The sequence below is a fragment of the Amblyomma americanum genome, chromosome 9 (assembly GCF_052857255.1).
Source record: "Amblyomma americanum isolate KBUSLIRL-KWMA chromosome 9, ASM5285725v1, whole genome shotgun sequence".
Classification (NCBI taxonomy): domain Eukaryota; kingdom Metazoa; phylum Arthropoda; class Arachnida; order Ixodida; family Ixodidae; genus Amblyomma; species Amblyomma americanum.
Genome location: NC_135505.1, coordinates 84,621,332 through 84,647,372, shown reverse-complemented (window position 1 = coordinate 84,647,372; position 26,041 = coordinate 84,621,332). Strand labels below are relative to the sequence as shown.

General features: G+C 45.5%; 1 protein-coding gene across 1 annotated transcript in view; it reads left to right on the top strand.

Moving 5' to 3' along the window:
• Nucleotides 1-26,041, top strand: part of LOC144104962 (venom metalloproteinase BumaMPs1-like) — a 41,521-nt gene that overhangs the window by 2,743 nt on the left and 12,737 nt on the right. Inside the window, exons 2-9 of the mRNA XM_077638191.1 lie at nt 4,846-5,018; nt 5,674-5,766; nt 9,747-9,885; nt 21,382-21,542; nt 22,176-22,247; nt 22,332-22,459; nt 22,545-22,597; nt 25,755-25,863. Coding sequence (XP_077494317.1) covers nt 4,846-5,018; nt 5,674-5,766; nt 9,747-9,885; nt 21,382-21,542; nt 22,176-22,247; nt 22,332-22,459; nt 22,545-22,597; nt 25,755-25,863 — 928 coding nt within the window. The remainder of the gene's footprint in view (nt 1-4,845; nt 5,019-5,673; nt 5,767-9,746; nt 9,886-21,381; nt 21,543-22,175; nt 22,248-22,331; nt 22,460-22,544; nt 22,598-25,754; nt 25,864-26,041) is intronic.

The window sequence follows — 26,041 nt, the reverse complement described above, 5'->3', positions numbered from 1 at the left end:
CACGCTAACCAGCCGCCGGTTGCCAGATTCCTAATGTTTTGTCAAGCCTTCTTTCCACGTTGCCCACCATTCTGGTAGTTGCCATGACAACCATTCATCGGTTTGATTGACTACTACAATTACTTTTTCTAATATTTCTGCTACACGGGCGCAAAACCCAGTAAAGGGGCCTAACCACTGTTGCTGTAAAATAAAATATCGCATAAAATAAGTGACTTAACCGGACTGAACCCTGCACACCGTGTTCATTACCATCACCGTAACATTTGCTGCATTAGGAATTAGGTTGGTTCCAGAAGAAAGTGCTCTGCTAAAGGCATCTGCTTTTCACAGCAAAGTTCCAGCCGCTGTGAACCTTTCCTTGCTGAAATATATACTCACCAATGTGCGCAGGTGACCGTCGTACTTCGCATCAGCTTACTTCCACTGGTGGCCATGCAACCACTCTCTCCGATCAGAGTTTTCCTGTTCACGGCATTATATATTGTACTTGAGTTAATATTATGTACATGACTTTCTCTATAACATCGAAAGTTCAGTATTGTTCTCTAGTCCACGTCAGTTTCAGTCTCGAAGGTAATTTTGCTTCGTCATTATCAGGAATTTTTAACAGCCTCTACGAAGCGGCGTGAAGCCTTGTGACCTATGCCACTTGAGTCTGAGTTGGAGAAGTCGCGTTCTTGACATAAATAATAGTGCAGATTTGGGCAAAATGCTATCTCCTCTATACATCAAAGGCAGCGGAGTGTCATTGGCTTGCCTAATATTTCTTCGAAAACGATTTCAAAATGAAACACTGAGCATCTGTAGAAATGACAAAAATTGACAGCCCTTTTGGTTGAAAATGTGCTTGAGTTAATATTCTGTACATGACTTTCTCTATAACATCGAAAGCTCAATATTGTTCTCTAGTCCACGTCAGTTTCAGTCTCGAAGGTATTTTTGCTTCGTCATTATCAGGAATTTTTAACAGCCTCTACGAAGCGGCGTGAAGCCTTGTGACCTATGCCACTTGAGTTTGAGTTGGAGAAGTCGCGTTCTTGACATAAATAATATTGCAGATTTGGGCATAAGGCCATCTCCTCTATACATCAAAGGCAGCGGACAGTCATTGGCTTGCCTAATATTTCTTCGAAAACAATTTGAAATTGAAACAGTGAGCGTCTGTAGAAATGACAAAAATTGACAGCCCTTTTGGTTGAAAAAGTAGTTTTTAAAGTAACAAAAGGTCTATTTGCTATCTTGAAGAAGCCTTAGAAAGGAAAGAGATTATAGTTTCCACTATTAAGTGCCATCCTTGACAAAACTTAGAAGACAATCACGTGAAACTGATATTGTTCAAAACGCTCAACTGTACCTCATGCTGCAGGGCTGTAAGTGAATCAGTTCACACGCACGTATACGTCGCGCCGTCGCATGGTAGTTGCGCCACAAAGTCATAGTGTTTAAGTGCCAAAAATCAACGGTAAAAATTGATATGTGTACAGGGCTATAGACATTCACGCAATCGAATCTGGTGGTGGTAGTGGTTTTTTATTAAAAAAAATAGTAAAAAGGAAGGAAAAGATTTTCGCTAGCCCCGCCATCTGCCATCGATACTGAAGCACCTGAGCTGGGGCAGCGGAAATAAAGGATAGCAGGCAGAATGGAGAAATGAAATGAAAGAGTTGAGGGGACATGAAGAGAGGATAGGGGAGGAGTAATATGTACAAACTATTTACACAATAAGAAATGTGTCCAGGTTGTGCACGTGATTAGTTCATTTTAGAGCAATTAAAAACACACGCGCAGAGCACTGTGTTGGGTACAACTGGAGTGGGGCGTCGAGTTATTAATCGTTCAAGGTAGAACTCGCGGAGCGAATCTAGACTAAGATTTTAGGGGACCTCCTGGTGCATTGTGTAAAGTTTGCAATGTGGCCTACCAAATGGACCTCAGCAGATATGTTGCGTCTGGGATTGTTCCATGCAAACTAACCTACATATTACCTCGGCAGCCTTGCAGGTTAATAGCAGCTGTCAGGAAGATCGGCCAGTGCTTAAAAGGAGCGATGAGAAGGGCATTGATCGTGCCTCTCAAACTATCATCCTCTCACCCGTCAAACACGTCAATGTTTTCTCAGTTGTCTAGAAAAGAATACGGCTTTGCTATAACAACTTTTCTTCTTCCCTGAGTGTTACTGTTCTACTTCAAAATTTGTGCCCATACTCCTTTCGCCACAAAAGCGTATTCGTTTTCACCGTCTCTGTTTACTGTTTACTCAGAGGAGCTACGTTGCAGCATTCCGCGTAATAATACCATTAGAGGTTTACGCGTCATGAAAAATTAGGTCAAACTACTAGCTTACGCAGATTATCTGGCATTTTTGTGCCAGACACGCCAGTCGAGAATGAAGTTGTTCGCTTGACTGAGCCGTTTTAATCATTTTCTCGAGCCCAGATGAACCATTCGAAGGGAAGTGTCTGATGGCTTTAAATGGAGGGGAAGCACCATCCAAATATGTTGGTATAGCTCAAACGTCTGGGCGACCCAAGTATCTCGGCGTTCCATGAAAGGAATAATGGCACAGTGAAAACTGCTTGAAAATTTGCATATTTTCTCTGTAGCACTTTAGACGAAGCATTGATCCCATATGGTTCCTCGTTATTCAGCAATGCTATGGTCTGTAGCACGTTTCCTGCAAAATGAATTCATTGCACTCTGCAGGTTATTTACCACTTAGTGTGGCGTCGTCTTTTGAGACTATGAAACGTGATTACCTTTACTGACAGGAGGGTTCTGGTGAGCTAGTTTACTCTGATTTTACATACGGTAAATAGTTTTCTGCTTTGAGTTTTCCGAGACGCTTCGCCCCTGATAGGTTTCACGTTCTTACCGACAAATTTAGACAAGGATTTCCTCAGAATGATCGTGGCCTATAAATTTTGTGGCAGTCGTTGTCGTTGTTTATTACGTAGGTAATGAATTAGATTTCTTTGGCCGTAAGTTTTCTCGCCATTTGTTTTTGAACAAAATTTTTATTTGTTTTCTCCCAGAAACATTCGTGCAAAGATTTGATTTGAATGCTTTCCTCACCAACCGTTTGCCGTTTAATGTGCTTTGCACTGCCCCGCACATGTACTGGCACTGGTGCTCAGTATAAATTTTACCATGAACAAAGTGTTTCTATTACAAGGGACATACGGCGTCGTTGCTTGCTGTTAAGCAGCTATGCTGTTATGAAATGTGTTGAAGCAGCCCTCCAAGAAGAAAATTTGACTTCTGAATGAATTCCTTATTTTATCACAAAATGCTGATGAACCCTTTGATAAGATTGTTTTTATTGGGCATCAAGGCTTATGAAAATCTCGAATGCTATTCAAGCTTTGAGAATTTACTGTTTATATGGGATCCAGTTCCAGCCATACGATATTTCTTCTCAGTAAAACATAAGACTAGAGATGCATTAAACCGGAGTGGTGCCATCATTTTGGGGATATGCTTAGCCTTGTCTCCTTTCCAGCGCTTGTTTGCTTCGATTTTTTTTTATATATTTGATGCAGCTTCACGAAAGATTTATTTTTATGTACGTATAATGTACGTAAAATGTGTTGAAACCCTCGCTACCAGTGTAAATATTTTTACCGGAAAATTACAGCTGTTTTTTTCTTATCACCTGCCATGGATTGCTAAACAAGTTAACTAGATAACTGTTCCGAATTTCTTGTAGCGAGCAACAGCTGAGCCTCTCTTAAGATTAATGCTTACAATTCTCAAAATTACAAGTGTTGCTGAAGCTGACTTCTTGTTCCTTGTATTCTTCTAAGCAGAGTTAAGAGTTAAGTGCTAGAGTGACACCGCGTCTTATTCCTGACCTTCTCGCGGCACAGCCTCCCCATATGTCAGACCATTAGAAAAACAAGCACCGCAGTTCTCACAAGTGTGCCAGCGCAAATACTTCCAACGTGCTTTGGCTCACCGAAAGGGGCCTCTGTGGCAACAATCCCTTTAACACAACGGTAGCATGTCATCACTACGCGCACTGCGATTGACATCGTGAGAGTGCATATTCAGTACATTCGTCCACTTCTCTCTCGCCACCTTGTAAGGGTTGATGCAGCCTGGTCCAGTTTAAATTTGGTCGCATCCGATGCTTCTCATGATAATTTTTCCCATCGCGCTATTTACAACCACATGATCTTCACGATTATGAAGCCCTTATCAATCGAATTTCTACAAGTGCTAACGGTCAAGTATATCACCTGAGCAGCTCCTTTTTGCAGGACCACCTAGTCTCCATAGCAATGAAAGACAAGAAGATAAAGAGATTGGTGGGTGCAAGCGGCGTCAAGTCGTATTGAAAGTATTCTATATCTTGTCTGCTGCGGCTACCACGAATAATCTTTGATTTCTGACCTTGTCAGCGTTTGATGAAATAGTAATTGAAGAAAGCTGCGACCACAAATGGACCGAGATATGGACTCATAAATGCTGTTTTTTTTAATGAAATGCGAACTAATTTTGGCTAAGGTTAAAAAAATCGGCAGCGAGAAATCGAACACTATATACAGAGTGTAATACTTTACTTTTGAAGCAAGAAACAATGCAGAAAAAATTTTCTATTACAAATTTTCTTTTTTGTTTTTATTACGTTCTGGTTTAGTTATTATACAACGGTCAATATGTGTGGGCAATAATGTGTCTTAGTATGCTGCGTGGGCAGAGCGACGCTTTTCCCCAAGTTGAAGTAGAAGACATATAAAATTTATGTAAGCTCTGGGTATTGAATGAAAACGCCTCAGTGCAATATAAACGTAAAATGTAGCAGCCTCTAGGTTTTAACACGCATTATAAACTGTATTACAGGCCTTCAGCAACCGAGGCTGGTCTACCCTCGCCTTCTCGAGGAACGTTCTCCTGACGGCAAGATGGTCCTGCACTTACACGATGACCTGACGCTCAACTTGGAAGGAGCGTATGTGGCTGCGCCCAGAATGCGGGTTCTTACTCAAGAAAACGGACGCCCCTCGACCAAGTTTGTGAGCTCAAATTTAGACTTATTCATTACTGAGGAGGGCTGAACCTACAACGCAATACCAGCTGAGATATACGGCATGAAAGAAAGTGAAGGTAAACTAGGCGCTTTTGAAATCTCAGTGCAAAACATTAGGACAAGCACTTAGAACAATGGTAAATATTCTTGTCTGAACATATTGTGGAATACTATTAAAGCTTAGGCTTTTTTGCCTACTCTACTTTATGCCTCTCTACTCAGAACGTTAATGCATTCATTTTGCCCTCAGTCCTCCGTGCAGTACTGCATTGTATGAGGTGTCGGATAGGATATCTGCAGGGCAATTTTGTCGACGTTGACATCACTGCTATTCAACCCCACCTTTCCCGCCCAGCTGCTTGCTTCAAAATACAGCGAAGGCTTTCTATTGCATTTTTTTTATTCTGCGAGTACGCTAAGCATGGGTTGGCACGTAAGCACAGAAGTTAAGTGGCTATAAAACTGGACGCATTGCCGCATATTATAAAGAATAACCTATAAAAGACACAAAAGAAAGATACCCAGTGCTATGATGGTTACTGCTTACGTTACCGTTTTTTTCGCGGGCCTCAGTAGACTTGATACAAACCAACTAGCCAGCATGGTTACCCTGTCTCAGTACTCTTCCACATTATTTCCAGTACGACGGAGAGGAGATCAACCGCAACCTGTATCAGGACGCAGAGAAGATGGCGACGGTTTCACTCAAAGCCGCTGGGAAGAGCGTCGAATTGGTAAGACGCTAGATGTAGAAACAATTTAGAGGATATTAAGCTGACACGCCAATTAAAATCGCAAGTTTGTTGTTTCGGAATCAAAACATCTGATGCTTATTTGGGTGTTGATTTTCCTAGAAGAGCGGATTATATGAAATGGCACTGCATTCAGCGCACAGTGTTTTGACACCGAGCGAATGGTGACATCTATGGCCCCTGCTTTCTCGATGGCCATCTTTCCTCTAGATCGCAGGCCGTTTCATGCCCACCGTTTAACGACCCATAAAACCATCTTCATGCCTTTAAAGCAGTAGTAACAGCTGTTGTAAGAGCTTTTCTGTGACCATTTTCACCGGCTGGTACAAACTGATATTGAAAATGACGTGCCGTATTGCTGCATTTGACACTATTAAAGTATTCATAGTCGCCTAATAGTTAAGAAGATCCATCTCTTTCATTAAGTCCACCACGGCTGAAATTACTAAGCAGGCGACGACATTTTTATACCTCCGAAGTTCTATTGCTAATAGTTATACTCAGGAATCGACGTCATACCTTTCATACGTGACAAGAAATAGAAGCACACCCTCCACGAGGGCATGCTAAACTTTCAAAATAGAGAGTACTTGATATTTTCTCCAGAGAAGAATCAGATGTTAGTAGTAATGTGGGGCGTGTATTCTGTAGAGTAGTAGTGGCTTGTTCAGCATTCACAAATAAAAGTTCATATATGCGTAAAAAATGTTATGCTGTCTGACTGCTTCCTTTTGAACTCAGAGCTAAGATGGCGAGAGTCTGCAGTCAAGGTTCGCGTTGGATAATCGGAGACAAGTAAACAATTCAGTTGCCGACGGGTCCTCTTCGCACCATAAGCCGAGTGCATGACAGTGCTTTGTGCATCTGGCTGGTGCAGCTGTCCTTAGTCGAATACAGCCTGATCACTCAGCTGCACCCTTCGCCGTAGTAGGTTTTCGGTAGGACTGTGTCTCGCCAATGTTAGCTTGTGATCAGAATGCCCTAGGTGATGTGCACTATGCTTACCCGCTAGCAGATGACATTCGTCGTAATCAATTTAAGAAATTTAATGCAGAAATAAGCAGTCTTTCGCCACAACGCACAGAAGTACAGCGCTAATAAATAAATAAGGAATTCAAAGTGAAGAGCTAGAAGGAACAGATGGATGGGATGTCACTCAAGGTAAAAAAATGTACAGGGCATAAGAGTTGCGAAAAACCTACATTTTGTGGAAGCCACTAAATATACTCTGAAATGAAAAGCTGCGTACTGTGGTTTACTGTAGGAAGGCTGCACAGCCCCGTCATTTTCAGAGTATTTGCAGCTACACGAAAACAGAGCCTAACTTGTGTGCCCAGCAGACATTTTACCCCAGTTGTATCTTCTTATCACTGGGCAGGCTTTCCACCATTGCTTTTACTAATTTTTAACCAACTAGCCAAAGAGATTAGTTTGCTAAAGAGAAGCTTTCTTTTTGCTCTAAATATTTGATAAGTTATTAGACTGGCTTTATGAAAACATTTTCTTAACCTCTAAGTTGAAGCAGCAAATTCACGTTGTTAATTTCGCTGAAGCGGAATCATTGAGTGGGTAACCTGTTGCTTTAGGAAACTACATTGTATTTAGCCGAAAGATTGTCCATCTTAAAAAAGAGTACGACCAGAAAGATTTAAACCGGACTGGCACACCCTCGTGGTCCGTGGTCACATGCTAAGAGTTGCCTCCCTTCTATTGTGCGGTTGCCTCAATGTGCTTTGTTTTTACTTGGGACTGATATCTATTCCTAAAAGCTTTTATTGCGAAAGCGCCATTCTGATGGGTAAACCACCACCAGGATCTTGCGGTGTTTGTCGGTTTTGGCGTTCAGAATCAGTCCTTTCTTTAAACCTTGCAAGGTCAGCTGGGTTGTTATGGTACGGTGCTCAGTCCGTGGGCAAATAAAGTGCGTGCAGTGGAGACAACACACGCCGATGTCACAGACGCATGTAGTTTTTTCGCATAGGTAAAACGCCACATCCTTTTTCCTGAATAGACGTCGCCCGTTTGATGAAAATATTGCAAACTGTACAAAGTAACGTTATACTGCCAATTAGAGAGCCGTTTTGCAGACTTCTAGTCAATTTCAACTGCTGTGATGCTTGTTTCCCATACTTTGCCCTTAAACCCATCTTCGCGCATAATATAAGCCTGCATTTTGGCGATTCCTGAAGAACATTAGGACATAAATTTGAGTGCTATTAAAGAAGGGTTGAGAGTCTTTCTCATACAGCTTTGTTTCTAAACTAGAGATTCCTTTTATAGCCAGTCAAGTTGAGATAAGGCAATTTTTACCCCTTGTCCATGAGCTGCCAAACAAAGTTATTCGACAGCACAGGGGTAGAAAGACAAAGCATGAAGCTTTTCACTATAATGCATCTATTCAATGTGGTCTTCGAGCCGTTCCTGTGTCCTTCCTCAGTGTGCCTGGCAGCCTTGTGGCAACTTTCTGTGCACGTTCCTTAAAACTGGTCCAATAAAAAACGTCATTGGGAATAAGAATAAATGGAAAATACCTAAATAATCTGAGATTTGCTGATGACATTGCCTTGCTGAGTCACTCAGGAGGTGAACTGCAAATCATGATCAACGAGTTAGACAGGCAGAGCAGATCGATGGGTCTAAAATTAACATGCAGAAAACCAAGGTAATGCTCAACAGCCTAGCAAGGGAACAACAGTTCACAATTGGCAGCGAGAGCCTAGAAATGGTGCCGGAATACGTCTACTTAGGGCAGGTAGTGACAGCTGATCCGGATCACGAGAGGGAGATAACTAGAAGGATAAGAATGGGGTGGAGCGCATATGGCAAATTCTCGCAGATCATGAGTGGCAGTTTACCAATTTCCCTCAAGAGGAAAGTGTACAACAGCATAATCTTACCGGTACTCACCTACGGGGCAGAAACGTGGAGGCTAACGAAAAGAGTTCATGCTGGTTATGGCAAGAGAAACACCTCTGTTGAGTCGGACAACAGTGAGACAATGAACTTGCCATACAAGGACATGAGGGGTTAGCATATTGTTCTGGCTCCCATACTGGACAGAGCCTTACCACCCATGAGTGAGAGAGTGAGAAAATATTTTGTGCTTAGAGGAAATCGCAGTTAGTTGGGTGGGCCCTCACTCTAGGAGTCCATTGGCTTTTGCCGCGGCTCTTGCCCGGCTCGCCAGTGAAAGCAGGACTTCCGAATGTGAGCTGGACAGCACACGCAGTGTATCAGTTTCTAACGAGCTCGTGTTCAAGCGGTGACGTTGACGTTCTGAGTTGTTTATTATTTTATATATGTGTTGGTCTTTGTTTTTTCATGATTGACATGAACGAGCCAGTTTTCTGAAGCCGTCGACATTCGTGTTCAAATTATATCACACATACGTTCATCAGGCTTTTCGTCATTACTAATCCGCGTTGACTGAGTAGCACAAACGTTGGTAAACGCGCTGCCTTGAAATATCTTCGCTTAATAAGTACATGTAATCATTCTCTATCTTGCGTCAGGAATTGAGCCTCAGAAATCTATTGGAAAAACATGAAAAATTAATGTACGGGGGCCAAAATCAGCTGCACATTTTTAACAGCAAAGATTATCCCGACAGGCCATGTCTACTACAGTGATCTGCTTTGCTATTTGAAAGAGCACTACATATATATGAGGCATCACATGTATGGTGTAAAACTTCCGCACCTTGGCGTTTTTACTTTTGGTAATTTGCCTTTTCTTCCCAAAATTCCATCACATATTTGTTAGCACTGTTAAATGCTTATAGGTATTCCCGTCTTTATCTTTAGGCCTGACTGACATATGTTTTTTTATTTGAAAGTTAGGACATAGGTTATACGAGGACAGAGAATATTGAGTAGCCTTGCAGGATTTTTTATTTCATAAGTCGCAAATTTCATCACACAGTCGAAATGAACTGTAATCGTAATGACTCATTTTTTTTTCAGGAAGGCGTTGTCGGACCTAGCCACAGGATCCATCCTCTCCCTACAATGGAACGTTCGGAATCTGGGCTAGTCCCGCATATGATACACGAGATTGAGTACAACGAGATGAGCGACAAAATTCTCACATTCACTGATGAAAGTACGTGGAGGTGTTATTTACATCCGCATGCAAACAAGTGACATGCATGCAGTCTCTGCTAAATTCGTACAGATGCCTCAGTTTAGATGGGAATACGGTCTAATGCACTGAACGTAGTCAAACCTTTGATATAACTCACTCCCCTAAAAAGTTCTGTGGACGTAGGGTGTTCTAGGAAGTGGTATTCTGTGTGATAAACGTGTTGACATTGCTAGCACGTTGTTTACAAGTGCATTGCTGGAAGAAGCAAATGGGAGACCTCTGAGGGTATGGCGCGTTTCATTTATAGTACAAGGTATAGAGTAGAATATGAAAACTAGAACAAAATGTGTATATGATATGAAGTTACCGGTGAATTATGTGTGAAGGTGACAGCTAGGATCTAGTCCGTCTTCATGTGTTCTGTTTCCTATATTATGTGTGATGTTGCTTGGGAGTAAACGAGGAAGGCAAGACAAGCTAAGCTTGCTGTGCCGCCCTAATCGATTAGAAGCTCATTTAGGCTAACTAGCTTTCGCGCACTTTTCCGTAACGCGCCGAAGACGCGTCGAATACGCGTTGGATTTATTTTTCGCAAAGCTTCGCTAGAACAGGTTTGTTTATATGAAGTGGAAAATACTTCTTGAAAGATTCTCAGGCGGGAACCACAACGTGGATTTCGGGTGTGAGTAAAAGAGAGCGGCTCACATGGTAGATGACTAACACGAATGGCGAGTTGAGTTGAACAGTCATCTGCTGACATAAAACAGGCAACTTTAGTTTAATTTCAATCCAAGGTTCTCGAAAACAAAATCAACTAGACGCGCTTGTTGAACAATGTCTCCACTTCGACTGCTTGTGCGCCCACATAATCCTTGTATTAGTTTCTTTAATCCTGTTTCCTCGCTTACAACCATGCGGAAATATTTTTTTCTACTCTTGCTCTGTTATTGCACAAATTTGACCTGCGTTATCAACTTATTAACTTAAAAAAGCAAAAACAGTGTCATTAGGTGCTTATGAAACGTCGGATTACCGATTAGCGCTCGCAGTATTGGAAGTCTGGCGCGTACCGAACATTGGTAAGAAATTAGTAAGGAAGAAATGGGCTTGGGAAGGGCATATAATGCGAAGGCAAGTTGACCGACGGCCGTTAAGCGTAACAGACTATATTGTAAGGCAAGGCAATGATAGCGGTGGCGGCAGATGAGATTAAGAAGTTTGCGGCGATAGGCTGGCCGCAGATGGTAAATAAGTTTAATTGGAGAGACATGGGAGGGGCCTTTTACCTGCAGTTGGCGTAGTGAGGCTGATGATGATGATTATGGGGATGCGGTTGCCGTACTTTGGTTTGTAGTTAAAGCCTTCCACAGCAGTGTAAATGTCGGCTTTCACTGCTTATGCGCAGCATTCTTGTAAGATGTCGCTTTGACCTCGCGAAAAGTTGAGGACCGCGATTTCTTCAAAACGACATGTACTTTTCCAATAACAGATATAAGAATAAAGAAAAAATACAGCATTAGAAAGAATAGATAATGCTTAAAGCTGTATGCACGGATCAGCTCTCAGACTCCTTGCACCGGCAGTAAATATACCAAAGAAAAAGCCCAGGTTTATAGCATCAGCTCAAAATGGCGGACAGGATGTCGACGGCACGACCAAAATCAAGGCAAGGGCACTACAAGCAGCAGGTTCCTGCTTTATAGGTGTCAAAAGCTTTCTATCTCGAACCTTAAAGCTGTGCCCACTGATGTTCACAAAGACATTGGAACTTTTACCTTTCTTGCAGTGTTAAGTTTACTAAATCGGCATTTGCCTAGTCCATAACGTGCAAATAGAAAGGCTGTGATGTCTTGCGGCACGGCTCTTGCGAAACCTTCGTTTGTGCTTTGTGGTCCCGGTCAGACGCCTAGCTGAGAAACTTCTCGCTACATTTGTGCGGGGGCAGGAGTGGGAAGGGGCGGAGTCCTAAAGCGTTGAAAAGAGCGCAGTGCTTGGTGCTTGCGCAATAACACACTGTTTGCTTGTCCTCGTAGTCTCACGAGTTTGGCAACCGAGCACTGTTATCGCTGCTGGTGTGTCCACGTTCCTAGGAGGTTATTAATGCATTTGCAGTAACTGTCGAATTCTAGCCTTGCTTAGTCTACTGCATATACCTTTGAGAAAGAAAAAAAACGGAAAAAGACAAGCCTCCGCTTTCCAGCTGATATGCAGCCCGCTCTATCCTTTTCCGCAGAAATGCATTCACGCACGGAAAAGCAGCACAGACACACTCAGCCTAGAAATTGTGTGGGTCACACAACAGAAAACATTATGTACATTTCTGTTCTGAATCTTTGTAATATAATGCTTCTCTTTATCCAAACTAAGTTACTTGAGAGACAATGTAGAGGCCGTGTTAGAGTTGGAGATGCCAAGTGTTTGTGAAGGTGTGCAAGGTTGTTCAAATAGAAACGAAATAATCTGCGTTATGGAAGATCATATTTCAAGGGTGGCGGTGTATGGGCACAGTGCGTGGCAGGTGCTTCGCTATAGTTTTTTATTCCTCTCTTCTTAGCATTCGAATACGTGAGCGGAGGAGCCCATGCGGGACTTTGGTGAGAGAGGCTGATATGACAGGCTCACTGTTCCAAACATGGCAATTGGCTGTGGAAGCGGGTGCACGGCGCGCCAGTTCCTGCTAAACGTAGGGTTACATGAGTTCGGCGGATGACTTGGCGGACTGCGCCACTTGTTTGCAAGCACTGCTGCTGTATAATATTGTGAATATCTGCATGTAAACCGATATCTTTACCAATGTCATCGAGTGTCGCGAGTCTTCGTAAGGCCGAAAAACGTTGACAGCCGTAGCTTTACTTCGTGTTTAGAAAATTAGACCACGATTTTCACAGCAAATATTTTACCACCATTTTCTGATGGAGTCATGTTTAATGCAGGAGTAAGTTGGGCGATGATATCAAGAAATGCTGCGCTACTCATAGAGACATTTCATTTCATTCGACGCAGGTTATGGAACTATTTTCTAGAGTGAGGGATTCATTTCGGTGGTCATAAATGTCGCCATGAAGCAGTAATGATTGTAACTGAACCCAAAAAGGCGAATATTCCGTGAACTTCAGTCTTTAGTTTTGTTCACTGTGAAAGTCCGCCCTCTAGTGCCAACCATCGATAAGGCAGGAAAGAGTGTCAATTGCTTTCAGTTCCTATTCTTGGCAAATTATGGCCAACAACACGCATACAACACGTGGAACACGAAGCCGCATGAGAGACCGAAACTAACTCTGAACATAAAAGCGAACTATCAAATATGTCCTAAAACTTTCTGTCCGAGCGAAAAAAAAAAAAACTTCAGCCCGGAGCAGGATTCGAACCATTGACGGCGTAAAAAGGGAAGTTTCACTTCCCTATCCACAGTATCCGCTTCCTCTCATGGGTCTGCTTTAACTGGTATTCTTTCGCCCTGTGCTTGAGATATAGTTGTTTTCGTCATCATTTATTCGCTCGGTATGCGCTTCGAATGTTTGCAAGACAATTAAACAGCAGGCCTTAGGAATGGCTCTTCACGCAGTGCAAGGCACTCTGCGAATGCAGTGATAGACATTGAATGTGTTGCCTTAACATAAAAAGGGATTCGGCTCAAAGCTGCATTAGGGCGCTCGGCTACTGATCCGGAGTTCCTGGGTTTGAACCCGACAGCGGCAGCTGCGTTTCGATGGAGTCGAAATGCTAATGCGCCCGTGTGCTGTGCGATGATAGTGCACGTTAAAGATCCCCAGGTGGCCGAAATTAGTCCGGAGCCCTCCACTACGGCACCTCTTTATTGCTTTCTTCTTTCACTCCCTCCTTTATCTCTTCCTTACGGGGTGGTTCAGGTGTCCGCCGATATATAAGACAGATACTGCGCCTTTTCTTTTCCCCCAAAACCAATTTTCAGTTTCATTTCATAGCTGCGGCACTTATTACACCTTTAGCGCAGTGCATAACCGGTGCTGGCCGCTGCCGAGGAAGAAGGTATGGCTGCGGCACGCGGTACAAGATGGTGCCGAATTCTTGATCGCGACCGCATATTGCAGTTGCATCAACGTGGCTGTCGGCGAAGCATAGCGTTGATGAGGATGATATCAACTTTATTTATCGCCAAAGGAGGCCCCCTACTCCCCATCCCCGCCACGTAGGCCTGGGTGACGTGCGCCGGGACTTCCGCGATTAGAATCAGGCAAAACATAGCGTTCGGTGGAGGTAGACGTCACAGCGTTATGTCCGGCGCGCGCTGAATGACCTCCTCTTCGTCGCCAAGTGCGTGGCTGGTTCCGCGAGTTGCTACCGCCGAAAAGCAGCGAAGAGCCTCACCTTAAACTCCAGATTAAAAAATTTTGCATTTAAAAATTTCGCATAACCACCAGATTTTCTGAGAGTTAACGTTGGCATTGTAATTTTTTAGTATATTGTCACGTAGTGGTGACGGCAGTCGAAGCAGCGATGTAGACGGACGAAAAGGTCTTCTAAACGAAAACAGTTTATTGGGCTTACTTGCACCCAAAATGGACTGAATCACTCGACGGCGGCGAAGCGACAAGCGTGCTCGGCGGTCGTCTAACAAAATCCCACCGCTGTCGGCCGTGCTCAATTTAAAGCTGATAGCGAACTTTCGAGATAAAGCGTGCAAAGTTACTAGAACATTCCGGAACAACGTAGAATCAGCTCTGACTGGCTGCAATCAATCGATATAAATCTGGTCGCGTCTTGCGTCGAGAAGAAAGCGATAAAGTAGTGTGGCGGCAGATTTGAAAAACGAACAAACATTGCAAATATTCGCGGCATTACTCCCCTCTCAAAGAAGCATCGACCCGATGCATTAAAACAAATAATGCGACTAGTAAGACAAAAAAAAACGGATCTAGCGAAAATAGAGCATGGAAATGCAGCGGCCTTTATCGCGCATAATACGGCTTCAGTCGGACTACATGGACAACTTCTGGTCGTACGCGGCGTCGCTGGGATGCAGTCATTGCGTCAGGGGTGACTTCATAATCCAGTTCACCTAGCCGACGAAGAACCTTGCACGGGCCGAAATAGCGGCGCAAAAGCTTTTCACTCAAACAACGGCGGCGAATGGGCATCCACACCCAGACTTGCTCTCCTGGCTTGTATTCCGCGTTGCGTCTTCGTAGGTTGTAGCGTCTGGCGTCGGACCGCTGCTGATCTTTGATCCGTAATCGGGCAAGCCTTCGAGCTTCTGCGCGTTGAAGGTAGGCGGCAACGTCGACGTTCCCTTCTTCTGTAACGTTGGGCAGCATGGCGTCTAGCGTGGTCGCGGCCTCCCTGCCAAGGACGAGTCTAAAAGGCGTCATCTGGGTGGTCTCCTGCACTGCGGTGTTGTAGGTGAAGACGATGTAAGGCAGGATGACATCCCAGGTTTTGTGTTCGGCATCGACCTACATGGCGAGCATATTGGCGATGATTTTGTTCAGGCGCCCGGTCAGTCCGTTGGTCTGCGGATGGTATGCAGTTGTCCTCCGGTGGCTGGTTTCGCTGTAGCGCAGGAAGTTGCGTTAGTTCCGCCGTGAATGCTGTTCCTCTGTCCGTGATGAGCACATCGGGGGCGCCGTGTCGAAGAAGAATGCACTCCACGAAAAATTTGGTGACTTCTGCTGTTCCGTTCGGTAAAGATTTCGCCTCGGCGTAGCGGGTCAGGTAGTCGGTCGCCATGATGATCCACTTATCTCCAGATGTTGACGTTAGAAAAGGGCCAAGCAAGTCCATGCCAATCTGCTGAAATGGCCTTGAGGGAGGTTAAATGTTGGTTCAGAAATCCTGCTGGTGGTGTGGGAGGAGTCTTTTGTCGCTGACAATGTCGGCAGGTTTTCATGTAGTGTGCGACATCGGCAGACAGTCGGGGCCAGTAATACTTGTCTTGAATGCGGCGGAGGGTGCAAGTAAACCCGAGATGTCCAGCTGTCGGCTCGTCATGTGAAGCTTGTAGAACTTCTTCGCGGAGACAAGTTGGTACAACAAGGAGGTAGGCTGTTTTGTTCGCTGTAAAGTTCTTCACAAGGACCTCATTCTGCACACAGAAGGAAGACAGTCCTTGCTTGAATGAAGCGGGGGGTGAAGACACCTTGCCTTCCAGGTAGTCGATGACGCCTTTTAGGCCGGGGTCCGAGCGTTGCTGCTGAGCAAATGAGCTGGGGCTGATGGGTCCCAGGAAGGCGTCCTCATGGTCGTCCGGCGGCGGTGCATCTACAGGGGCTCGTGAGAGGCAATCGGCGTCAGTGTGCTTGCGTCCGGACTTGTAAACGACAGTGACGTCAAACTCCTGGAGACGCAGACTCCATCGAGCGAGTCTGCCAGAGGGATCGTTCAAATTGGCAAGCCAGCAGAGCTCGTGGTGGTCGCTGACCACCTTGAACGGCCGTCCGTAGAGGTAGGGACGGAATTTCGACGTAGCCCAGATGATGGCAAGGCACTCTTCAGTTGTCGAATAGTTAGCCTCGACCTTGGAAAGGGAACGGCTAGCGTATGCGATGACTTTCTCCAGCCTGTCACTTTTTTGAACGAGGATGGTGCCTAGTCCCACGTTGCATGCGCTGGTATGAACTTCAGTATCGGCGTTTTCATCAAAATGCGCAAGGACCGGCGGGGACTGTAAACGACGCTGAAGTTCGTTGAAGGCTTCTGCTTGCGGCGCTTCTCATTTAAGCGGCTCGTCTGCCTTCGTCAGTTGGGTCAGGGGCTCGGCGATGCGCGAAAAGTTTTTCACAAATCGTCGGTAATATGCGCACAGTCCGAGAAATATGCGCACTGCTTTCTTATCGGCCGGCGGTGGAAACTGTTCAATAGCAGCTGTTTTCTGCGGGTCTGGGCGTACTCCTTCCTTGCTAACGATGTGGCCTAGAAACAGCAGCTCTTCGTAGGCAAAGAGGCATTTCTCTGCTTTCAAGGTTAGGCCAGACGACTTGATTGCGTCTAGTACTGTTTGAAGTCTTTTGAGGTGCTCTTCAAAGTTCGAGGCGAAGACAACGACTTCATCTAAATATACCAGAAAAATTTGCCACTTCAGGCCTGCCAGCACTGTATCCATTACTCGCTGAAACGTCGCTGGTGCGGAACAGAGACCAAATGGCATCACCTTGAACTCAAACAGCCCATCCGGAGTTATGAATGCTCTCTTCTCGCGATCTCTTTCGTCGACCACAATTTGCCAATAGGCGCTCTTGAGGTCCATCGATGAGAAATATTTGGCATTGCAGAGGCGGTCCAGTGTGTCATCGATGCGGGGTCAGGGTACACGTTATTCTTTGTTATGTTGTTCAAGCGGCGGTAATCCAGGCAGAATCGAAGTGCGCTGTCTTTCTTTCTCACTAGAACAACCGGTGCCGCCCATGGGCTGTTTGAAGGCTGGAAGACGTCGTCGCGAAGCATTTCTTCGACCTGCTCCCGGATAGCTTGTCGTTCTCGCGGTGACGCACGGTAGGGGCTTTGACGGAGAGGTCGGACGGGTTGATCTGTTATAATGCGATGCTTGGCAATTGGCGTCTGTCGCACCTTCGGCGATGTCGAAAAACACTCACTGTAGCTTTGAAGCAGATTGCGGATCTTGTCTTGTCTGTTCCGGTGCAGGGCTGGGTTGATGTCGAAAGTGGGCGAGTTCTCTTGGTCAGGCGAATTTTCTGCGGAGGGGTCGGAGAAGTGAAGGAGTCTCGTACGTCAGATATTTCGTCGAAGAAAGCAATCGTCGTTCCTCTGTTAACATGCCGGTATTCTTCGCTGAAGTTAGTCAGCAGTACTTCGGCCTGGCCATTGCGGAAATGTGCGATGCCTCTTGCGATGCTGATTCCTTGGTCTAGAAGCAACTGCATGTTCCCATGTTCCCCTCGATGATGGCTTCAGCGTTAATGGCTTTCGTGGAACCTACGGTCACGATAACGCTGGATCGGGGTGGGACGCTCACTTCTCCCTCCAGGACACTCAGGGCAATGTAATTTTCCCCAGTTTTCATCGAAGCGATGGCTTTGTCCGTCGAAAGCGTGATCTGCTTGGATCGGAGGTCGATGATCGCCTGATGCTCATTAAGGAAATCCATACGCAAGATCACTTCGCGGGAGCATTGCGGTAGCACAACAAAAGTGGTAGGATAGGTATGTCCTTTGATAGTCACTCGCGCTCTGCATCGTCCTTTTGTCGTAATGAGGTGGCCCCCTGCTGTGCGAATTTGTGGGCCGTCCCAAGCCGTTGTGACTTTTCTCAGCTGCGCAGCGAATGTTCCATTCATCACCGAGTAATCGGCTCCTGTGTTGACTAGAGCGGTAACTTTCCGGCCATCGATAGTAACATCTAAGTCGGATGTCCTGACTCTTGCATTGCATGTCGCTCTCGGCGTCAGGTCACGGCTTCGTCGCGTATGCGAGTCGCGGGTGGGGCGTGTGGTCGAAGGTCTTCTGGGTGGCGGAGTCGTTTTCAAGGCAGCCTGCGTCGTGGTCGGGGTTCTCATTGTGTGCGGCGTCGGTGCAGCGAGTGCCGGTTCTTCATGCGGCGTCGCGGGTGCAGCGTCTTCATGGGGCGTGGTCGGTGGAGAATCTTCGGCGTTTCGCTCTTGAGCAACCTCACCTCCAGAGGTTGCTGCCTTTAGTTTCCCCTGCCGGGGCTGAGAGACCTTCCTCGTGCCGCGGCTGCGTAGCTGCGGCTTGGCGACGCAAAGCGCGAGGTTGACGGCGATGGTGAGCGCGAAAAGCGGTTCGGCGTGTACTCTTCTCGACGCAGGTACCCGTCGATTTCCTGCGGACGTTGTCCAAAGCATGGTCGTGAGCCTTTAACGGCAAATCCTCGAGGACCGATTCGTCGGTATGGGCAGTGACGAAGAATATGGCCGGCCTCACCGCATTAGAAGCACAGCGGCCGGTTGTCGGAAGTCCTCCAGGCGTCGCATTTCCTGGGGCTTGAGCGTCGGTCATAGGCTAGGCTGGCGGGGGCTGGGAAGCGGCGTTGTGGAACAAGTGGCTCATCTCGGGGAGGACGTGGGGGTGGTCGTTGGGGCTGGGCAGTCCTTACTGCAGCGGCGTAGGTCATGGCCTGGGGTTCTGTGGCCGTCGGGGTGCCAAGTGCCTGTTGCACTTCTTCCCGTACCACGTCCATCAGAGTCACTGCTTGTGGCTCTGGGGAGGATGGCAGTAATCGGCGTAGCTCCTTTCGGACGATTTCGCGGATAACTTCCCGCAAGCTGTCGCTGGTGGTGGCCGGCGTGTCAGAGCGGATTGCACAGGCAGAGGAAGGGCGGTTGTACTGCCGAGCTCGGACGTCGAGGGTCTTCTCAATCGTGCAGGCATCTTACATGAATTCCTCGACTGTTTTTGGCGGCTGGCGGACGAGGCTGCCAAAGAGTTGTTCTTTTAAGCCGCGGATTAAAAACTGAACTTTCTTTTCCTCGGCGAAATGGGCGCTTCATCTCCTCGACATAACCGCGGACGGGCTCATTCGGAAGCTGGATCCTGGACTCGAGGAGTCGTTCGGCTCTTTCTTTCCTCATGACACTGGTGAATACCTTCAATAGTTCTCTCTTGAATAGGTCCATATCGTCCCTAAGGGACGACTAGTAGTTTTCGTACCACGTGCTTGCGGAGCCATCCGATGAGAAGAACACGTGTCCAATTTTTGCAGCATCATCACACTTGTTGAATGACGCCACCTGCTCAAATTGATCCAACCATTCTTCAGGGTCTTCGCCTAGGGATCCATTGAAAGTTGGCGGCACCCGCGGCTGCCGTAGTATGATCGGTGTCGACATCTTCGGCGAGATTGCGGTGCTCGTAGCAGCGTCTTTTCGCAGTCTGGTGTGGTCCGGCAGTTTCCCGAACTTAGGCTCTTCTCCCTGGAGACGTCGGCTGGCTCGTCCTCGGATGCGAAGCGCTTAGGGCTGGCTTCACGACTTGAAGGGGGCGTCCGGAACATGGAAGGCGACCCCGTTACGTAGTGGCGACGGCAGTCGAAGCATCGATGTAGACGGACGAAAGGGTCTTCTAAAATAATAATTGGTTTTTGGGGAAAGGAAATGGCGCAGTATCTGTCTCATATATCTTTGGACACCTGAACCACGCCGTAAGGGAAGGGATAAAGGAGGGAGTGGAAGAAGTGGTGCCGTAGTGGAGGGCTCCGGAATAATTTCGACCACCTGGGGATCTTTAACCTGCACTGACATCGCACAGCACACGGGCGCCTTAGCGCTTTTCCTCCATAGGGTCTTCTAAAAGAAAACTGTTTATTGGGCTGACTTGCACCCAAAATGAACTGAATCACTCGGCGGCGGCGAAGCGACAAGCGTGCTCGGCGGTCGTCGAGCAGAATGCCCGCCGCTGTCGGCCGTGCTCAATTTAAAGCTGATAGCGAACTTTCGAGATAAAGCGTGCAAAGTTACTAGAACATTCCGGAACAACGTAGAATCAGCTCTGCCTGGCCGCGATCAATCGAGATATATCTAGTCGCGTCTTGCGTCGAAAAGAAAGCGATAAGGTGGTGTGGCGGCAGATTTGAAAAATGAACAAACATTGCAAATATTCGCGGCATTATTTGCCTTTTCGACCATATCCTGCAATCCTTCCTAATATACGGTCCACGTGTCTGCCCTCGGTAATCCTTCTTCAATGCCTTTCCAAATGACTACTTTGAAAGCCTACTCAAAACCGTACCCTTTGCGGCTTCGGCAGAGACACAGATGGTGGTTCTGCCGCACTGTGATTAAGTAGGGCTGACAGCATGAGCTAAACGCCGCCAATTTTAATGTAAATTTGGAATCTATGGCTTCGTCTCGCAGTCTAAACGCTGCGAACTGCACTCCTTCTGTAGTTTCTACAATGACATACCTTGTCTCCCGTAGAAGCCGCCCCTGATGCCTTATAGCCCATAAAACAATAACTGTGGAGCAACTAAGTACGTAACTCGAACCCACAGCGGTGGCTCAGTGGCTATAGTGTCCGGCTGCTGAGCCACAGCGCCCGCGTTCCGAACCCAGCTGCGGTGGGCGCATTTCGAAGCAGGTCAAACGCAAAAGGTGCCCATGTGGTGTGCGATGTGAGCGCACGTTGAAGGTCTCCAGGTGGTCGAAAATATTCCGAAGCCCTTTTCTACGACACCTGATTTTTAGTATATGTTGTTAAACTGTTTTCGTCGGGAAGTTGACCTAGCAAGTGACGTTACCATGAAGTGCCGTGGCTCGGCTGTGAAAAGCATCTGCTTTCTAGTCATGATGCAGCAGAGTCTTATGATTCCGGAAGGTCGCATTTCGGAATAAAGCTTCCAGCTGGAAACATAACTTCAGTCCTGCCAAAAAAATTAGTGGTCATTGCGTGAATAATACAATACTAAGCATAAATTTGTCACTTTGATTGAGCTTTTGCCCGGCTTCAAGTTAATATTGCTCCATATGGTTTTCCATAAGGTCAGAGAATGTTTAAACGCGTGTTTCTTCACTCTGGTGTTTTGCGTTAGGCAAGACAACGAAGAAAAAATGATTGTTTTCATTTCCAGGTCAACACAGTCAGTTCTCATCGAGATCTGATCAGGACAGAGCAGCAGCTCTTCCTGGTCTCCTTACCGTCGAGGTGTTCATTGTTGCAGACAAACCACACCATACATATTTCAATGAGACGAGAGAATTCATTTTATACTTTTGTGTTATTATGAATTCGGTAAGTGCCACTTACGCCTACACCGCTTTGAAAAAAAAAAGGCACGTGCTCTGTAATAAGGAGTTTAGCTCGCAGTCTCATCGTGCCTACCCATTTAGGGAAAGAAATTTCGCTTAACTGTATTTTAACATCTGAAGCATTTTAGTCCGAAACTTCTTGAAGTTCTAAGCTCGAAAGGTATTTTCTCACTGTATTGTCAGAAGAGATTGGCTGACACCAATGTTTCTGTCCACTTGCGAATAGTTATTATAATTCGATTATCTTTCTTGGGACGTCAATGGCGATACTCGCAAGCAGGTTGACTCAATAAGAACTGGGGAGATTTTCAGTCAAACGATTAAAGTGCGTATGTATAGAAAGATAATTTTTATGCTTGCTTTGTGCTGAGAAATCGGTTTTAAGGCCACAGGCTCCTGGCGTTCTTTTTCCGGTGGCAAAAGGGAACTTTTTTGGCGTGACTCTCAAGAACTTGGCTCTTAAACGTTGTTTTCTAGCTCGTGTTTACCTTGATGATGTGCCTTTCTGAAATCTCCTCTGTCAGACGTAGTCTTAATGTTAGGAATTTGTGACCATATTTACAGCTCGCTCTGCAATATTAGGTCTCGGATCTTATAGCCACGTGTATTTCCACAGGTAAACTTGAGATTTGCAGACATGAATCATCCAAAAGTGAAGCTCATGCTGACAGGTACTGAGCAGAATTGGGTAAGCCCCAAATATAACTTGCTAATCTTTTACCGTGTGTTTTGTTGACCTTAATGTTTGTATTTTTTTACCTTTCTTCTTCAGGCGGAGACATTTCTACGCGGAAATAGTAAATACACGCATGACTCTCAGACGCTGACTGCATTCAAAGATTACGCTGTGTTGAAGAAGTCGGACTTTGGGAATCCTGACGTGGTGTTCTTCTTCACTGGGTAACTTTATTCTGTGCAGCACATTCTAAAAACTGGATTTCACTTCAAAATAAAAAAAATATAAACGATTTTTATTGTCTTCCAGACGTGACGTAGTCACTGATGATGCGAATGGCAAACTAAGTACGAATGGCTTAGGTACGTTCACTCTTTTACTCAGGTATGCTTGAATGATTGAATTTACTATATCGATACGTTGTTTCAAACTAACCTGTTTGTAAAATTGTGTTTGATGTGCAATATGTATAAAGGACATGGTGGGCAACTGGAAAGAAATATTGTTCGCAGCTAAAATTCAGTGCGTGGCCCTTCATGGGTAGGTTTACATGTGCTCAGGACCAAAAGGCGCATATAGAGGTGAGAAAACCGAGTTTAAAAAATTCTCTCCATTCTTGTTCTAACTAGGCAGAGTAGGATAGCCACAGGAATTCGTGCTGAAATGTTCGGTGTCGATGCAGAGAATTTACTTGTGAAATCGACCTGTGATGACGATACCAGTATTTTGCATTTTCAATGTGTGTGCACTATAAAAATTTCTGAGTTCGGTACGAGTGGTCGCCTCCACATTTCCGTAGTTTATCGAAAAAATCCACTTTAATTTTTTCTCAGTTTCACTTTAAGAGGTAAGCAAAGTTTGGTATGCATGCTTTTCAGTGTGCAACACCTCATCATAGAAAACAGTATATGAGCTCTCAAATTGCTTTGAATACTGGCTGTAGCGTAACAAGAAAATAAAAACCCTAATCAAAGCCGCGCTCTTGTTTGTATTTAGGCTTGTAAATTATATTACCACGAGGTTGTAAAATTCTGGGGAAATCGCAGAAAAATATCTTGAAGGAAAGAGAGTTAGCACTATGCTTCGGAAGAATTCAGGGAAATAAACTTCTTAGAGATGCTTTAAGGTAGAACCGATATAGTGCTGAGGAGGTTCTGATGATGCGCGATTATTTTTAATGCCCAAAGAAAAGAAGTGCAGGTTTCGAAAAAAATATAAAAGTACTTGTCACTAAATGCACTTCAGCCTCCTGGTTGTGACATTGGCTATTGAGCGTAAGTCTGTGGAAAAAAACTATAACCAGGCCCATTCCTTTGCCAAGTAATCAGTCGGCCCGGGCCCTCTTTAGCTTGCTTGAACATTTTTTCAGGAAGGTTAGTGTATGCTTAGCTGGGCACGTTTCTGCGAAGAAGACACAGAGGACAAGTGGAACTGGGTGAACCCAGAGTACGTGCTACTAGGAAGTATGCCTTCTTTTGAACACAGAGAGAAAACTAGGGGAACGAAAGTAGGGAGGTTAACCAGGAGGGCGTTGCAGTTGCGGCAGTGCACTTGGAGAAAAGGAGGCGGGGACGTAATAGAGAATGAGAGGAAGGAATGAGAAACAGATTCACAGTCTGTCCCAGCACGATGGGATGAGGTATCGAAAAAGTGCTTTTTAGGGCTTGAGAAGCGCCAAATGCGCTGGCAACGCTGGCAACGCTCCGTCAGAGAGCAGAGGTGAAGGCGGTCTAGAGCACCACATAGCTTGATTTTCAGGATGAATAATAATACAGGAACTGTTCTTAAAAACAAAAAGAAGAAAAGCTACCGGGGTAGCATACCGCTTACTCCCTCGACAGGCTATTCAGTTCTGGCTAATAAGTGTATCAGGCCCCGGTAGTGCGTTACGGTAGTTCATTTCATTTTTTGCGAGATACATTGCGGTCTTGCGGACGCACATTTCACTTGCTTTGTAAATTTCCACAACTTCAATTATTTCCCTCGCAAGTGGGTCATACATCTCCACAGAACTACTGTTTCTTTAAGGGCAGGACTGCACTTACGGCATTTAGGATGGCGTTCAGCCAAGTATTTTTGCGTTATCGTGTTGACGTATTTAGCAGTTACAAGTGTGCACTTGCCTTTTCCGTTCAAGCTATCTAAATCCCACGTATAGCTCATAAAGAAAAGAGATGCTGTAAATTGTATACCACTACCAGGATTTTATAGACGCTGTTGTACACAACAACAGAATATGGAAGCGAATTGATTGGGGATTAATAAGCGTTGGCATTGCTTTTGTGTTTGCTAAGGGTGTTCAATATAACACAGCAAAATAACTTTGAATAGAAGACTGAGTTCTCGTCACATTGTCTGCTGTGAACTTCGTGTCTTCAGATGTCTGCATATTCTTAGGCTGCAGGCTTTCCTACTAAACTTTACAGCAGAACGAAACTGTAATTGTAATTTCGGGCCTTGGTGCCCACAAGTGACACAGGGCCTAGAATAGACATGTTTGTGGATGACTAGGAACTAATTCAACTACCTGGGCTTCTTTAACGTGGATTCGCGTCCCATTGCACAATTTAACTCAACAATTTTAACACAGTTTAACAAGTTTTAACGCAAAACCAGTAGTACCCCCTTCCCTCCTGCAGTTAGAAAAAATGGCCCGACCTCGGCGCCGGTAGCGTTTGCGACCTTTTGAAGCCTCGCAGCAGGAGCAAAATGAATAACCGGCCTCTCCGGCAGCCTAGCTGGGTCACTTTGTCACGTGAGCTTATCATGTCATCACAACCTGTCCACTGCATTGCGAGCGAACTCATCACCGTGGCACGCAGCATTTAAATTAATGATTGATTGCGAGAGTTGGCTCTGCAAGAACAACCTAGGTAGAAAATCCCCACTGGTGGCAGCAATTGCCATCGCAGGGTAGCGTTATTGTAACTCTATCGCAGGGAATTAGTGCATTGCTGAACCACTGCACCACTGCTCCAGGAGTGGGATGAATACTCGCAGCTATCAATGAATTTAAACAATATAATGAACAATTCGACATATACGGACGTTAACCAAATAATCCTACCACGGCACACCCTTAAGGTGGAGCCTAAGTCTCTCCTCTAGTTTTTCTTGTTTCGTCTAAATCGAAATACGACCCCCCCCCCCCCCCCCCCCCCCATCCAGCCGGGACCAAAAACACAACCTTGGAATCAGCAGATTAAATCAAAAGCGAATAAGCAGCGGGTCTGTGGTGGGATAATAAGGTGCACCAATTATGTTATGCTTTACACTTCCTAGCTCTTCAGTCACACTTAATGAAAAAGAATACTGAAACTAAGCGAAATACTGAGCTCAGATAACGGCCTTGCCAATATAGAAACGCGTTATCAGCGTGCAATGCGCACAGACGCTTAATAGTCCAAGTCTTCGAGGATAAAGGTAAAATTACTGCGCCCGCGGCTGTGTCTGGCTGATAACGACGCCAATATTCTTTTCAATGAATATTTTGTGGTGCTCTTTTGTGTCTTCGTTTAGGTATAGCCTACCTTGGTGGCCTCTGTACTGACGCGTACGTAGGTCTTGGCGAAGATCGGCCTGGATACTACAACGGAATGTTCACGTTTTCGCACGAAATGGGACATCTGTAAGGCTTTGTTTGGTTTCGATATTCGTTCACGCTGAAGCGGAAACTGTGAGGTGTACTCAAGCGTCCACCGCTTTGACGAGAAAAATCTTTCCTTCCTAATAAGCTGTAATAACCTGTTCATGTTTCAAAACTATTATTCTTAATATATTTACACAAATATGGCGATCTTAGCCTG